Source organism: Eucalyptus grandis, chromosome 5 (assembly GCF_016545825.1).
Source record: "Eucalyptus grandis isolate ANBG69807.140 chromosome 5, ASM1654582v1, whole genome shotgun sequence".
NCBI classification, from domain to species: Eukaryota; Viridiplantae; Streptophyta; class Magnoliopsida; order Myrtales; family Myrtaceae; genus Eucalyptus; species Eucalyptus grandis.
In genome coordinates, this window is record NC_052616.1 from 25061196 (window position 1) to 25078453 (window position 17258).

General features: G+C 39.0%; 1 protein-coding gene across 1 annotated transcript; it reads right to left on the reverse strand.

Annotated features, from left to right (window-relative positions):
- Positions 1-805: 805 nt before the first annotated feature.
- Positions 806-7349, reverse strand: LOC104446502 (U-box domain-containing protein 33). Its single transcript, XM_039312673.1, has 9 exons — positions 7045-7349; positions 6306-6409; positions 5685-5806; positions 5151-5255; positions 3382-3652; positions 3129-3263; positions 2328-2690; positions 1389-2057; positions 806-1281 (listed from the first exon to the last, which is right to left on the reverse strand). Exons 1-9 carry the CDS (start codon positions 7235-7237, stop codon positions 1069-1071), a joined length of 2175 nt encoding a protein of 724 aa, XP_039168607.1. The 5' UTR covers positions 7238-7349; the 3' UTR covers positions 806-1068.
- Positions 7350-17258: the final 9909 nt, after the last annotated feature.

A 17258-nucleotide genomic window follows, 5' to 3' on the forward strand; every position in this document is an offset into this window, starting at 1 on the left:
CATCTCTGTTATTGGCTCAAACTGAGCTTGCCTACATGAGGTTGTATATGGAAAGCATTCTTCAAGTCCTTTGGATCTTACTGCATCACCCACTAAACAACAGTTTTAGTGGAGATGCTGAAGAAAGGGCTAAGGAAAATAAGCAGTTAACGTTAAGAAGTGAGAAAGAGAATTTTGAAGCAGACAGAGAAGTATCCGTGTTATGCAAATAAGCATAGAAAGCCTGCTGCTATTTTTAAGGAAGGTGATCTTGTGTTGGATTCATTTGAGGGAAACAAGAGAACCCACCTGGCCTTCATGTTAAATAATCTCCACGAGGGGATGGTCCTTTTTGAGTTCTGGAGCGCATCCAAGATAATGTCTACAGAATTTATCTTCCTGGAGAGTACGGTGTTTCCTGTCACTTTCACTATTGCTGAGCTATCACCATATCATGAAGACCAAAAACTTGATGAAGTCGGCCTTGAGGATGTCTTCTCCGACCAAGGGGGAATGATACCGAGAATATTTCTAAATCCTTATTTGGAAATTTCAAGATTGTCTTCTTATTCGTACATATGGATGGTAAATATTTCTCGAATTTGCAAGTTCACTACGAATATTGTTATGTTTGCTTTTATCAAGTTTACGTGAGTTATCAAGCGATTTCTGTATTCTTGGAGTGGCCTAAGGGAGATATGGGTTTATCTTGTGTCTTCTATCCTATCCTCCATCGTTAGGTTTTCGACCTCGCCATCAAGACATCCCCGTGCCACTACGTGGTGGCATCACGATTCACGAGGTCCAGAACAAGAGAACCATCTTTTCATCAAACTCTCATCACAGGCTTTTCCGCCTAATCAATCCAGAGACGCAGTCATGCAGTTTTGCAGTAATGGTAGTAGCATCTGCACGCCTAGATATATATCCATTCATAAATTTGTGCAGAAGCAAATTCAACCCAAATCATTCCAGACCTAGAAGCTGGAGAATTATGGGTTATAGATTTCAGAACTGGAGCCAAGTCTGCAATCTCTGTGCAGTTCTTCGTTGGAAAGGAAAGTTGCACCGCTCTCACGGGGTTCACAGTTACTGTGAACAGGACATTGAATTTAAGGTTCCATGGTCTTGCAGCCAATCTTGAATTGCAGATCGCAGAGTCTGATTTGGGACGAGACCAAGGTTTGGCAGCTGGAGATTCGTCATAGGTGAAGTATCATGGTCACTAGTAAACCAATCCCTTATCGCCTCTGCCTCGTAGGTAAAACCATCTGCCGCCACTTGGGGATCTTGCATAATTTCCTAAAATAAAATGCCGATGAGGTGTATAACAATTTCAAGGTAGAATCGAGATAATCATGCCGACATACAGCCAAAGATCATAAGACAAAAATAATAAGCAAACTTACCTGGGAGATTGGACAAATGAAATATGGAGGAGGCTGGCTAGGCTCTTCAGGATCTGACCAATTGGATGATGAACCTTCACCAAGAATTTGCATCTGCTCAAGCACCGGCCACACTTCGGACTTGAGATCAGGCTGGTTGCTGGGATTTATGTCACAGCACCTCAATGCCATGTGAGCCAGCACTCTGGCTTGCTCAAATGGCCATTGCCCTGCTGTAGGATCCAATATGCCCTTTAAGTTCTCTAGAACGAATGACTCTGTTACCGTCTCTATTAAATTCAAAGTCGATTTCCCAGTCAATAACTGCAATATTATAAGACCAAATGAATAAACATCTGAGGCAAAAGTTCGTTCCCCAGCTGTTGGCTCACAGGACAGTCCAGATTTTATTAGTTTTGACCGAAAGTTGGTGTCAAGAAGAATATTTCCTGCTTTCAGGTGACCATGAGCTATGCCACCATGGTAATGTAGAAAAATTACTGCAGCACATATTTCCATACAAATGTGTAGACGAGTTTGCCATGAGAGAGGCACAGCGTTGCCTGTGCAGCAGAGTCGATCTTCAAGGCTGCCACTGGGGAGATATTCATAAATAAGAGTCCAAGCTTCGGTGCAGACTCCAATAAGGTTAACCAAATTCGGATGTCTTAGCTTACTTGCTGTTTGGACCTGAGGAAAAGAAAACCACAAATTTGTCAGACTTTCCACTTAGGACCTTCAAAAATTTCACGCATCTATCGTCTCTCGAACTTCTTGAATGGAAAAGTTAAAAAAGATATTTATTTGCCTGGAATCAAATGAAAGTTGAATGACCTTTGAATCTTATGCTTTGGATTACATATTTGAATGACTGGACATTGATATAAGCCCGCATACTTTTAACCGTTTGTCAAGACAATCTCAACTATTCTTGAAAATATAAGACTGCAATTGCCTCACCTCTTGATGGTACTGTGATGATGATCCCTGTGAAAGCAACTTAATGGTCACTGGAATGTTAAAAAGAAAACCTTTGTAAGTGCTCCCATACTCTCCTTCCTCAATCTTTAGGGATGGATCGAAGCTGTTGATAGCTTCTGTGATTTCTGAGAAAGAAAATTCAGAAAGGAAGTCCCGCTGATTTGCAGTCAAGGGTTCACTTTCTTGGTTCGTAAGGAGCTCCTCGTTTACTTTCAGTGCATTATCTAGCAGCATCTTCAACTCATCAAGTTGGTTCTTTGTCATTTCAAATGCTTCCTTTTCTTTAGCTAGCGATTCCTCAAGACCCTTCCTCCGTTTTAGCTCCTCCTGAAGTGCTATAACCTGTAAATAAGCAACGATGTTCGGATATGATATTATATTACTAAGATACTCAAAATTCTGTCCCTACCAATGTCAGCTTATGAGACTCGGGCTGTGCCAAGCACTTGCGTCAAAGATGGACTAGCAACTTCCTCCTAACAGAGTCTGCTCAAACTTTAAAAATACTAACTTCCTAAGTTCTTTCAATTCCAGATGAAGGAACTTCATTTAGATTGGTCTACGAGAATTCTGCATCCTCAAGAGCACCATCTAGAGTACTTTGTCCAGACATCGACGTGAGGTAGCAAAACTAGCAAAAAAAAAAGAAGATTCTGAACATTGATAACTAAATTTTTTCTCTCATGCATGTGTTGTCACTGTTTCTATCTCAAATACTCCAGAATCCATGAATACATCTGTGCACAGAACATAGTAAGATAATCACGACAAGAACATTACTCTGCGAATAGCATCAATTGCTTTTTTTTCAGCTTCTTGACGACAGTTCCACTCTTCAAATGCCTCTCGTTTTGCCTTTGCAGCCTCTGCCATTGCTCTGTCAAGTTGTTTATAGAGTTCATCGTTAGTTCCTTCCTGTCAGGAAATTTGGGGCCGTAAGAATGACTCATAATCCCCGTGTTCAGTTGTATATGAAACTGTCTAGTTTACTGAAGTGATGAAAACACTTGATAGTAAAGAAATTTTGTTCTACCGTAGCACAAAATGGCATTGGAGGTTCACAAGAAAGTTCGTCAGAAGGTTTAAAAGAAGGTCCAGAGCTCGATTCTGATTCATGATTGATCCTCCAGCCTCCCTCAATCGAAACCAAGGGCCGAACATCTTCAACTTCACTAGAGCTGGATCGTGAAAGAGCTGATGACCCTCTAGAATTTCCTGAGTTTTGTGATCCAGATTCCGCAGCAGAATTCGCTGATAATGATGACGGGAAAAAATCCACATCGGAATTGCTCAAATCTCCTGCCCTATAAATTTTTTAATAATCCACATCAGCTAACATCATAGTTGCATCCAGCGCATGAAAAGTCGAAGAAGAAACTTGAGTAACAATCTCTTTCATGAGCATAAGATGGAGAGGGCCTTAACTAATTGATAATGATACAGAGTGAACTTAAGAGAATACATCAAAAAGCGTTCAGAAATAGGTTCCAGAAAAGATACGCAGAAACTCTCATCAGCATATGAAGATGCACTCTGGAAACTCAAAATGTCCATATAGTACCGTGCGACCATAATGATCACTTGCTAGTATATAAAACCAAAAATTCGTGTTAAATTGTACTTTCGAGTGCCTAAAAAAAATTGAGCAATTTACTTATCATATGAAAAGGGTCGGTGATTTAGCCAGACACAGTCCCTATCTATATAAAAGGGCCTACTTCTCTGAAAAAAAACAAAACAAAAAATTCAATTTTAGGTATAGTTCCAATTTCCACAAGTGATTTAGGGTACACCCTAACAAGGTACTCGGACAAGAGCAGAATGGGAGGAGCAATTAAGAACAAAAAGAAAACAAACAATGTAAAAGATTGTCTTCCGTTTCTTGAGAAAAAACTGCACTCAATCTAGAAAATTCACTAATCAGAAAGCAACCCTTCAAGACCGATAACTAGGCATAAAAGACCTTTATTCATAGGACTCCCACCTAAGAAAGTAAACTTAATATTACTAGGATTCTAAAAACGTAAGTAAATACAAAAAAGAACTACAAAGACAAAAATTAAAATCTGCTACGGTAACCCTGTAATCGGGGTGAGCAACCAATCTGGTTCAATCCAGGAACCTAACCGAACCAAACTGACCTTACCCGTCCGGTTCCCACAGGGACCAGGTAGGTTTTTGGGTAAAAAATTGGGGAAAGGGTCTGGCTCCCAATGTCTAAATTAGTTTCCAAGTCTAGGAAATCCATCAATGTCTAAACCGCAATGCTAAAATTGTCACAGGGTATGTTTTCCTAAACTAAATGTTGTATTACTCAAAAATTAGACCCGATCCCTATTTACAAGATAGGTTTTAGGTTATCAGTTTGGAAGCTACCCATCCTGAAACCGGTCACCCTTACCATGAATGTTAACCCGAGAAAATAGATAATATTCTCCTATGCCCCGCATCAACAAGTTAGAGGTTCCCAAAAGGTCAGCCATTCGGTTGTAGGTAAGTGCTTTTCTTACTCTGCTTGTTGCATCTTTCATGTTTCAATGACTTGTTTTGTAATTCTCTACATGTTATTCCAAACCCCGTGGATGTTATTCTAGCCAAGATGTCGAGTTCTAACAACTATGTTTAGAGATATTGGTGGTAGTAACTACTCTCCATACACTGGCTTAACTCCTTACCTCTGTCCCTGCTCAGGAAAAGTACCGAGAATGAGTACATAAAACGAAAACTTACTTTGTGGTAGTTATCATATTTGTCCTGCCATCGACTACATGGAGAAATAAAGTAGTATGGTCGTGTTGTTACCGGTAATGAATTAGATGTCCCTTGCAGATGAACCAAATATAACAAGATGGATCCGCCTCCTGTTTGACATATATTGCCTTCGTGGATTCAAGTTGCGGCATCCCTCTGCAATGTCCAAGGCACATCAGCAACCAAAGATTTCAAAAAAAGGAATGAGAAAGTTGCATCTGACTTTGTTAAAAACTGCAGTTGTCAATAGGTGCAGACATATGAAGCAACATGACAGCTCAACTAAATAAGTCCTCATCCAAAATGACCTGAGTCTTACCTTAAACTCTCTCTCCAGTTGCCGCACAAAGATATGAGGAACCATATTCATGCAAAACTACTAGCTCATCTTCATTGGAGATATAATTGTATATGAGACTCAAGAAAGTACTTTTGCAATGCACTTAAGATGCACTCATTGAGCAAAGTCAATGTCATTAATCTAAACTAGGACCCAAAGTAGCTTGTTGACACCAGAAATCACATTTTCTTTTGCCTTCATGCCTATGCTAAATAAATGAAGATCAAGTCATGAGTAAATCATACTCAAAATAGCATCTGTCTGCTGCAGCTCCCATAATCAGTTTCTCAATGGCTTGCTCCTCAATAAGTTGCACTATCCCCTTCCCTATATCTCGCATCTCAATGTATCTTTTCTCCGCAGGAACCTGCAGAGAGGAAAACATTGCATGCATGTCAATGATTAACTTCGAAAAGTTTCGAATGATGAGCTGATGTCAGGTTACGTAAGCATATAGATTTCTGGGTACAATTACCAAATTAAAACATTAAGACAGAACTCGACACAAACCTAATCCCATACAACGATAATGTCTCTAACTTCCACCACCCTTTTGTACTCGGTTAATTCAGAAGAGTGTATGAAAAAAATTAAAAAATTCAGAAGAGTATGTACTGAATTATGGGAACAAAAGTCAAGCAAATCTGATTTGGATGAATTAAGCTCTAGTTTTTCCTGTAACATGAAATATCCATATGAAATGTCGAAAGATACCAAACTTCACAGTCTATCTTGTCTTCTCTAATTCACTAAAACGGGAAAATGAGAAAAAAGGATTCTTACAAAATTAACAATCATGCTAAGAAACAACGAACTGATCATATGGCAAATGGGGAGGAAGACAAATGATCCGGGTGAAAACGAACCCCTGCTTGGTTACAAATGCGAATGTACTCATCCGGGATCTTATCCATGTTCTGCCTGGCAAGTTCTTGAGGAGTCCTGGTACCATAACCATACGACCGATCCACTGGGAAATTTCACAAGTCAAGGAAACTGCTGTTACCAAACTGCCAAAGGGGAAGAATTTAAGCTAATGCCAAATTGCACAGAAAAGAACTATTAGGACTAAAATGAAGTTCCCTCCGAAGTTCATCAGTCCTCGGAATAAAGAAAAGCCTCGCAGCACACAAACATTTTGTAAATGCATCATCACAATCGGACTATACATCCAAAAAAAGTGCTTAGTTCAACAACACTAAATCGCACCGCCCTCATATGCAGCCGCATCTCCGTGGAATTAAACAAAGCAATCTCTACAATCTCCAACGATGTATAGCAGATGAATTCAGCTCACCAGCTATACAGGGCCAGAGATAAACAAAACAGTTCTCACAAGAAGCATCATCATCATCATCGATACAGTAGACACTCATGCCCTTTTAGAGTCATCCTATAAGGTGCCACTTCAGTTACCATTCTCCTAAGCTAAATCATCAAACTTTACCGGTGCAGCCCGGCATCCTAGGCGGTCGCAAATTCAGTCCATTTCCGTGCAGTCCAATACAAAGCGTCTTAAAAAAGTCATCTCGTGACCAAAAAGACAAGTTTCTATTTACGGCATTCTACGTGTATCATCGGTGGCGGTCCAGAACCGAAACTTACGGGACAGGCTGAAGTGTTCGCTATCGTGATCATCCTCGGGAGGCTGGTGAACGTGGAGGATGCGGAAGTGGCCGCGGAAGTTCTGCAGCGCCCAGAAGAGGGTCGACTTACTCTCCTGCACGTCGCTGCCCACGGCCACGTAGACCCGGTCGTTGACCAGCCTCGACGGCGACTGACCGTCGCTGGCCGCCATGAGAACGGAAGAATAAGAGGAAGAACGGAGCACCCTTTGAGCTGTAGCAGCACTGTAGCAGAGTGAGAGAGGGAAGGAGGTGACGACTGATCGGCTCAGGTGACGACAATGACAAGTCCTTGTCGCTTAAGGAAGCCGGGAGGGCCAATCAGTACGAGCTCACTGTGTCAACAAGAATGTCCTCTTTCTCTCTTGTGGAAATGGAAACGGACGCGCCGTGTGGGGCCGGTCAAAGTCTTCGTGAAGTCAACACCCAAACAGAGAATGCTAAAAGTCAGGGAACAAATAAACAAAGACGAAGACAAGGAAAAGGAAAAGGAAAGGGTGGACGGAAAAAACAAATATTTTTAACTTGACTGATCAAATTATTCTCGGTAACAAGATTTGGCTTCATATTTAATATCATTACTCTCTCTCTCTCTCTCTCTCTCTCTCTCTCTCTCTCTCTCTCACTTCATGCATTTCATGTTCTCTCTCCTTTGCATACCACAATTTAACCAAGTTGTAAGAAATTTAAAGCAAAATTTTGAATATGGGATTGTTTTCTTAAAAGATAGCTAAGGGTGGATTTAGTCTCAAATTGACTACTTTAATCCTTGAAGTGAGGTGGCCGATTTAGTATCAGATAAGGCCTTGAACGTGTTTTTCAAGCCATGGCGGGGGCATACTCATCTAGGGCAAATCTTTTCCCTTTTTCCTTCTTCTTTCTCCTTTTTTTTTTGGGTAAAATTTTATATTTTTTTTAGGGTTAATCTTTTCCATTTCTTCTTTCTCTTTTCCTTTTCCTTTTACCCTTTCTTTTTGTTTGTCTTCTTTTGTTCTTTTCTTTTCCCCACTTTCAGTGCCCAATCTCGCTCGACATGGGAAAAGTATTAAAAAAACTAATAAACCTATTATATTTGTACCAATTCGATGATAAACCTTTCAATTAAACTAATCTAGTACTAAACCTTTATATATTCATATCAAATTAACATTTTAATCCATTCTACTAATTTAGGTTGGACATTGCTATTGATGTGAACATTTTAAAATAAAATTTCGATTTTTTACTTTTTTTCCCCTTTTTTTTCGCTTTTCTACTTCTTTAAGCTGTAGCTAGCAACCAACCATAGATGAGGGTCGGCGAGGGGCCATAGCCACAAGCGAGGGCACAACCCTCGCGACCTGGGTGAGGGTGGTCTATGGACTCAACCCTTATGGCCTAAGTGAGCATAGCCTTCACTAGATCTAGTGAGGGCACAACCCTATGGCCTAGGTAAGCCCTCACCTAGAGGGGCAAGGGTCAGGTCCTCTCCAATGACCGAGGGCAATCACCCAGTTGGCAACGGTTAGGCCCTCATTCAAGCTTTAAGATTGTGCCACAACACCCTTGTTAGCCCTCACTAGCAAGCATGATCGATAATGGCCACTGTCCAAAGAAAAAGAAAAGGAAAAAGAAAAAAAAATGTTTAAAAAATTATTTTAAAATGTCCACATCAACGCCGGCATCCACATCAACAATTTCTAACCTAAATTGATTGGATGGACTGAATCGGTATTAACATCGTTTAGAACTAAATTGATCTAATTAAAAAGTTTATGATTGAATTTGTACTAATACAATAGATTTTGGACTTTTTATGTACTTTTCCCGCTCAACGTCATGAAGTCTGTGATGCCACAGGGACGTCGTGCATTACACATTCATTACCAATTATATTTTTCCTTTAATTAATAGCATGTGGAAGTACCACAAAATACATAACAACACTCCATACAATAATACACGAGTTAATAATTAAACATATGTTTCATTATGCCAACTTTATATTTGCAAACATAGAATATTATTCCATACATCACACAAAAAAAAAAAAAAAAAAACTTGGGAGGGGTTAGAGTCGCCTATCTTCATCACTACTCTCCCTTAAAAACCTATATGTACAAAAGACAAACCACCCACCATGGGTCAACAATCTCACCTAACAATTCATCGCCTTTGCCATCAAAGCCTCTTAATGATCCAATCAAATCGCCCTTGAGGTTCAAGTACTAAGCAATAAAATGGTAAGAGATCTACTATGGGAGTCCTTTGTCGACTCGTATAGTAGACATACACTTAGTATAATAGGCAATCCAACCTAGATATAAACATAATCTCATAATCACACTCATGATGCATGGACACTCCAAAAAATATAGGCGATGAGATATGCATCCTACATTTTTGAAAAATAAATAAATAAATAAATAAATGAGCTGAAGCCTAACAAGTGAAATCTCTAGGTTCAAGTTAGTAAATTATGTTACCACTCAACCTGGCATAATAATCACAAGCATTTGAAGCAACATAATCAATACATGAGCACACACCTTACCTTCTATTGCAAATGCCTTACACGAATGCATGGTACAATCTACCACTTATAGTATGTAATTTCTTGATGCATTAGTATCGTTTGGTGCCTCATCAACATGCAAGTATGTATATTCATAAGTATGTATCATGCTTATCATCACTCATTCTCCCGAAACACTTCCTAGGGCATCTTGATCATACAACGGGGCATCTCAACTCCGAGGCATCCTACACCATCCACCCACAAGATATCCCGATCACATAGCAGGGCATTTCGATTCCTAAGACATCTCAAAAACTTCCTCGGGCATCCCAATCACACAACGGGGCATCCCATATTTGATGCATCGTCATACACCACTATGTGAGTGACGGAATCACATCACACTTCATCTTTAGTCATATTATGCCATGCACACATTATTAATATGGCATGATTTTGCATGCATTAAGAATAGAACTAATATTCATTTTAACAATTGGCATCCATTTCATAACACCTTTCACACGCTTACCTCTTTTTCATTTCTCATACAAACATATGTAAAGAGATAATTGTTTTCTAATTCACAAAATAAAAATAGGGTTACAAATATATATATATATATATGTGTGTGTGTGTGTGTGTGTGTGTGTGTGTGTGTGTGTGTGTGTGTGTGTGTGTGTGTGTGTGTGTGTGTGTGTGTGTGTGTGTGTGTGCGCGCGCGCTCATATGTGTTGAACCCTACTCATAACTAAGTTACTATTTTACCATTATTGCTAACAATATTTCTCAACACTCCCCCTCAATTGGGATATAGATATCAAATAATCCCAACTTGTTACATAAGATGCTCACTCTATTCCCTCATAGAGATTTCGCAAAAATGTTTGCGAGTTGATCCTCCGACTTTGTGTGTTGTAGAAAAACCTCACCTTTCTGAACTTTTTCTCGTACAAAATGACAATCAACCTCAATGTGCTTAGTTCGCTTGTGGAAAACTGGATTAGATGCAATATGAATAGCGGATTGATTATCACAATATAGCACTAATAGATTTGATGGTAACATGCCAATCTTTGATAGTAACATTCTCAACCATAGTAATTCACTTGTCACATGTGCCAAAGTACGATATTTAGCTTCAGCACTTGACGGGAAACTACATGTTGTTTCTTGCTTTTCCATGCAACTAAATTACCCCCAAGAAACACACAATAGCCTAAAGTAGATCTCCTATCCACAGGACATCCAGCCTAGTCGACATCAGAAAAGCTTGCAGTGTTTAGATGGCCATAATACTTGAACTGTAGTCCTTTACCTGGCACTCCCTTCAAATATTTGACGATTCAAAGTACAGCATCCCAATGAGTGGTACGAAGAGAACTCATGAATTGACTTACTACACTAACCACGAAGGATATATCAAGTCTTGTGATAGTAAGATAGTTTAACTTACCAACTAATCTTCAATACTTTGCTGGATCATGTAGTAATTCTCCATGTTCTGCATCAAGTTTCATATTGGGATCCGTAGGGGTATCGATTGGCTTTACTCCAAGAAATCCAACCTCGCCAAGGATGTCCAGTACATACTTTCATTGTGATAAATTGATACCAGCATGTGAATAGGACACTTCAATACCAAGAAAGTATCGAAGATGTCCCAGATCTTTAGTACTGAATTCTTTATGCAAAAATTGGTTAAGTTTTTGAATACCACCTGAATCACTTTCAGTAATGATGATATCATCCACATATACAACTAGAATGATACAGCCAATTAAAGACACAGAGCTGAAAACTGAATGATCTACCTAACATCACTTTAATCCAAAGTTGATAACCGTATCACTAAATCTACCAAACCAAGCACGAGGATATTGTTTAAGTCCATACAAAGCTTTGTGTAAACGACATACCACATTCTCCCCCTAAGCAAAAAAAACCCAGGTGGTTGCTCCATGTAGACCTCCTCAGCCAGATCACTATGTAAAAAGGCATTTTTCACATCCAATTGATGAAGGATCCAGCCAAATTGCACAGCCAATGAAATAAAAACACGGATAAAGGGAATTTTGGCCACATAAGAGAATGTGTCATTATAGTCGACACCATAAGTTTGAGTATACCCCTTCGTAACTAACCACGCCTTCAATTGATCAAGAGTACCATCTGGGTGAACTTTAACGGTGAAAACTCAACGACAACTAATAGGTTGCTTATCAATAAGTAAGGAAGTAAGCTCCCAAGTTTTGTTCTGAATTAGTGCCTGATTTCACTTCCATGGCACGACGCCAACCCGGATGAGCAAGAGCTTCAGCAACATTGCTAGGCACAGAAACATAAGGCAACGATGAGACAAAGGCAGAGAATGTAGGAGATAAACGATCATAGGACAAAAACTATGAAATAGGATGATGCGTACTAACACGATCAAAAAGACCAGAATAGGGATACTAACGATCAATAGGACGACCAACACAATAACGTGTACCTTTTCGAGAAGCAATAGGCGAAGCAAGATCAGAGGCTGGCATTACAACTAATGGGGGAACAGATGAATCAGGTGTTGATGAAGGTTGTACTATTGAAATTGTACTTCGTTGATGATAGGTGCAGTCGGCAAACTGAAATTTTTTAGAGGTAGCTAGAGAGATGGAAGGCAGTGGAAGCATTGGTATGACACAATCATCACTATCACCATGTATCTATGGAACATTCTGAGAAGAAAAATATGACTAATCTTCAAAGAACATCACATATGTAGACACGAACATACAATGATGAGTAGGACAGTAACATTTGTATCCCTTCTGAGTTCGAGAGTGTCCCACAAAGACACATTTTTCAGCATGAGGATCCAGTTTATCAAGACTTGGAGTAAGATTATGTACAAAACAAACACACCCAAAGACTCGAAGAGGTAAAGAAAAAAGATGACGATTTGGATGTAAAATTGAAAATGGTGTCTTCCTTTGAAGAACAGAAGTTGGAAGCCTATTAATTAAATGACACACCGTAAGAACAGCATGGCCCCAAAAATGTTTAGGTAGATGCATATGAAACATGAGGCAATGGGCGACATCAAGAAGATGGCGATTTTTACATTCAGTTGCGCCATTTTGTTGTGGAGTATATGAGCAAGACGTCTAATCAATAATACCATGAGATTCCAAAAAGGGCTGAAAACCAGAAGTTGTAGCAAGGTATTCTCTAGCATTATCTGACCATAAATGTTTGACAGAGATATTATATTGATTCAACACTTCGAAATAGAACAATTGAAAGCAATGAAAAATCTTTGTACGATCTTTTATTAAGAATAACCAAGTCATTCGGGAAAAATCATCCACGAATGTAACAAAATATTTGAATCTAGAGACATCAGACACATGACATAGACCCCATACATTTGAGTGAACCAACTCAAATGGACTAAACACACGACTCTGAATACAGGAAGGAAAAGAAGCTCTATGATGTTTACCAAACTGACAAGCTTCACACTAAAAGTAATTCACAAACTTAGACTAAGGAAATAAATGTCGAAGTAGGTTTGGTGGTGGATGACCAACACAACAATGGATCCGATATACATCAGTGGATGTCTGTTTCACAACTGTGGCAGCTAACACCTTCTTATCAAGATAGTACATGCCATTTGATTCATGTCCCCCACCAATCATCTATCCAATCCTTAGATCCTGAAAAACACAACAAGAAGAGAAAAAGGTTACAGAATAATTTAGTTCTTTGGTCAACGAGCTAACATAAATCGAATTATAAGGAGATTTTGATAGGTGAAGGACAAATGACAAAGAAAGAGAGGGACTCAAATGAGCAACTCCCATACTAGTAACCTAGGACTGTGAACCATTTGCTAATGTAACTAAATTTGATAATGAATGAGATGTAGAATAAAAAGAAGACAATAGGTTAGAGTTACCAGTCATGTGATTGGTAGCTCCAGAGTCTATAACCCAAGAATCAAATGATGCAAACAACAAACATGATGAACTACCTTTAGAGGTTTGTGCCAGAGTTGCAGTAGGAGTTGAAGATCCTGTCATTTGTTGGGAGCGAACCAATGTATCATACTCAGCACGTGTTAATGTAACTGAATTGCCTGTCTTAAGAATTTGAGTTGAACTTGGTGGAGCCATTGAGGGAAGACCAAGAGAATCCTCAACCTTTACATATGCAGCAAGAGGTGGTTTGAGCTATGGGTGGAGTGTATAGCAATAAGCTTATGTATGTCCAGCTCTTTGACAATGATGGCAATAGCGGGAACCATGACTATTCCCAGAATTGATGGTACCATGAGTCCCAACTCCCCCTTCACGGCCTCCACAACTTCCACCATGAACAACACTACGTCCACGACCTCGATAACCACGACCTCGACCTCCACATCCACTAGAACCATGAGAAAGCATAGCACTAATCTCCACTGCCGGCATGGAAGAACTCTTCTCAGGAATTGTAGGATGAAGAGCTTGGGAGAAGACTTCATCTATTGTGAGAAGAGAACTTTGAGATGTAATATGCTAACGAAGAGATTAATACTCAGGCCCCAATGACTTGAGATATAATATTACCCTCAAATCCTCTTGGTATTTAGCCAAAACATCTAGATCGTTCGAGGCAGGAAGATAAGTATCCAATCGTTGGCAGAGAGTAGTGAACTAAGCATAATGATCAGACAAGGATTGATCTCCATGTTGAATATCAAATAACTTTTCCCACGTGTCACACACTTGCATCATATTATTTTGCCCCGAATAGAGTAATGCACACTTATCCCAAATTGCTTTAGCGAAGTCACATTGAATAAAGTGAGGACTGACCTTATGGTCCATGCTATTCCACAATAGGGTCCGAATCATCACATCTCCTACAATCCAATCGGCAGCTTTACTTGTGTCAGACGGTATTGTAGACGTGAGATAGTCCAATTGTATGGTGGCAATAAGATAGACCTTGACCGCTTTAGACCAAGATGGATAATTAGTTCCATCTAACTTGACAGGTGTTAATTGAAAATGACCAAAAGGAGATCTAGAAGTTGATCCATTGGTCGCAATTAGTGAATAAATAATGATTGAGCCCAAGAAATGAACTTCACAGTTGCCAATACTTAATTCCAATAATTCAATCAAATACACAAAAATTCCAAGCAAAAAGGCTTCAATCGAATCACCATACGAATCACCAAAGCACCAGTATACTTATTCTCAATATCCCTATTGATTCAATGCAACATCACTTTCAAGTGCGGAACGGCAACTCTATCCTCTGTAATAACTAGCATTTCTATCCTCCAAATGGCCACTTCTAAAATTTTGTGCAGAACAAATAATAAAGTGGGTCACCGTCCACCATTAGAAAGTATCCCATCATTTGCCGTTTCTAGAAGCCTTTCCAGCACCCCACAACTAGCACAAAATTTTAACATTAATAATTAAGATAACGGAAAGTATCCCATCATGTCCAGCAGTTAGGATATCTAGCTTTCACACAGAAGACCCGAGTCCCCGCGCATCTAAACCTCAAGAAGAGACAATGCACCGATTTCCAAAAAGAGGAGGGAGGTGGGGAATCTGACTTTGTGATAGGGTTGCTTCTTCTTGGGTTGTATCTCCGTCTCTGTCTTTGGAATCTTCTTAGTGGGTGCTCTTGCGGAAGGGAACAGCAATGGCGATGGGGGGCTTTGAGTAGCAGGTGAAGGACAGGGCGAAGGAGCTCAAAGTCCTGTTCAAGAAGGGCTTCAAGATTGTGGGGGATATTTACTTGGTGTGGCTGCTAATTGGCTATTCCGAGGTCGGCAAATCCAACCTCCTCTCCTGATTCACTTGCAACAAGTTCTGCCTCGAGTCCAAATCCACCATCAGCATGGAATTTACCATCTGAAAGTCGATGGTTGTTCTTTGGGCTCAATGTCTAAGCCATTCGGAAAAGTCCGCTGGTTCAAGTTCCACAATTTTAGAAGATTTTTAGGGTTTTTAGGTCCAATCTTGGTTGGACATCGCCGGATTTGAGTTGCGTTGGGTCCAGCGAGATCTGGCGATGTTGGAATGGGTTACATAGAGTTAGATTGTTCGCCAAGGCTAAGCGGCAGCAACCACAAGGCTGATCGATGCATTCCCAAGGCAGGACTCAAACGATGACAGCTAGGGTCATTGATCAACATCATGGGTTGCCGGCTGGAGACGTGACCTTTTCTGACGACAGATCAGTGTTGCCGGTCGGAGGCACGGTCTTTTCTAGTGATGGAATAGTGGTCTCCGGTAATCTGGCTGCTAGGTTTTTTTTTTATTGTTTTTAAGTGTGGCTTTGATACCATGTGAAAAGATAATTGTTTTCTAATTCACAAAATCAAAATAAGGTTACAAATATATGTGTGTGTGTGTGTGTGCGCGTGCGTGCGTGCGTGCGTGTGTGTGTGCGCGTGCTCATATGTGCTTAACCTTACTAATAACTAAGTTACTATTTTACCCTTATTACTAACAATATTTCTCAACAACATATATAATACTCAATAACCAACATATTCAACACATAATTTTGAATAGTAAATTATGGTATTGAGCTGATGAGTATGAAGTATAAGGAAGTGTTTCTAAATAAAAAGTCTAAAACATATGCAAATGATTCTGAAAATGGAAAATTTGATACATAAAGGAGTAATTCTGAATAGGAAAATCCAAAACATAAGCATATGATTTTGAATGAAAAGTTTGAATGTATGAATAAACACAGGAAGTAAGTCTGGATGTATGTCAGGGCGTACAAATGAGTAGATTAAGAGATTAAGTTTGGGCTTGAGTCTGAACATCCAAGTGAATATATTCATGCTCAAAACATAAATATTCTCAAGTTTAGAGGGTAATATATTTTTGAGGTACATAACATAAGTATATTTAGGTTCAAAAAGTAATATTTTGAAATTTATAACATAGATATACTTGAATTCATAAAGTAACATTTTGATGTTTAAAACATAAACATACGAAGGTTAAAAAAAAACACTATTTTCTAGTTCAGAATATATACATACTAAAGTTCGGAAAATACTATATTCGAGTTTAAAATGTAAAAGTAAAATGTAAAAGTATTGACTATTTTCTAATTCAAACATAATTACTAAGATATAGAAAATAATATTTTGATGTTCATAAAGTAACATTTTCAATTTCAGAACATAGATAAACTAAGATATAGAAGGTAATATTTTTAGGATTAAAACATAAAGATACTAAGCCTTAGAAAATAATCTTTTTCGGTTCAAAACATAGAAATTTCAAGTTTAAAACATGAGTATATTGAGGTCCATGACCTAAACATATTGAGGTTCCTAATATGATTTAGACTCAACAAAATATGGTCGGAAAAATGGATAGATTCAACAAATGAAGGGTCTTAGACTCAACAAAATATGGTCCATAACATTATTGCACATCAAAATTATATATCTCAACCAATCAACCAAGTTCAAAGTGCTAAATAGATCAGGTCAACTTAATGCCTAAAGTTTTCACTTACCTCGAAAGCAACTTTAGATTAAGAAAATAAATCACCTTCGAACAAAAAAGTACAACCAAAATTAACAAAGTTTAATTTTCAAAAACTATACAATCTATTGATAGAAAGGAGGGGAAATCCGTGATTAACCCAAACTAGAAAATCAACATAAAATC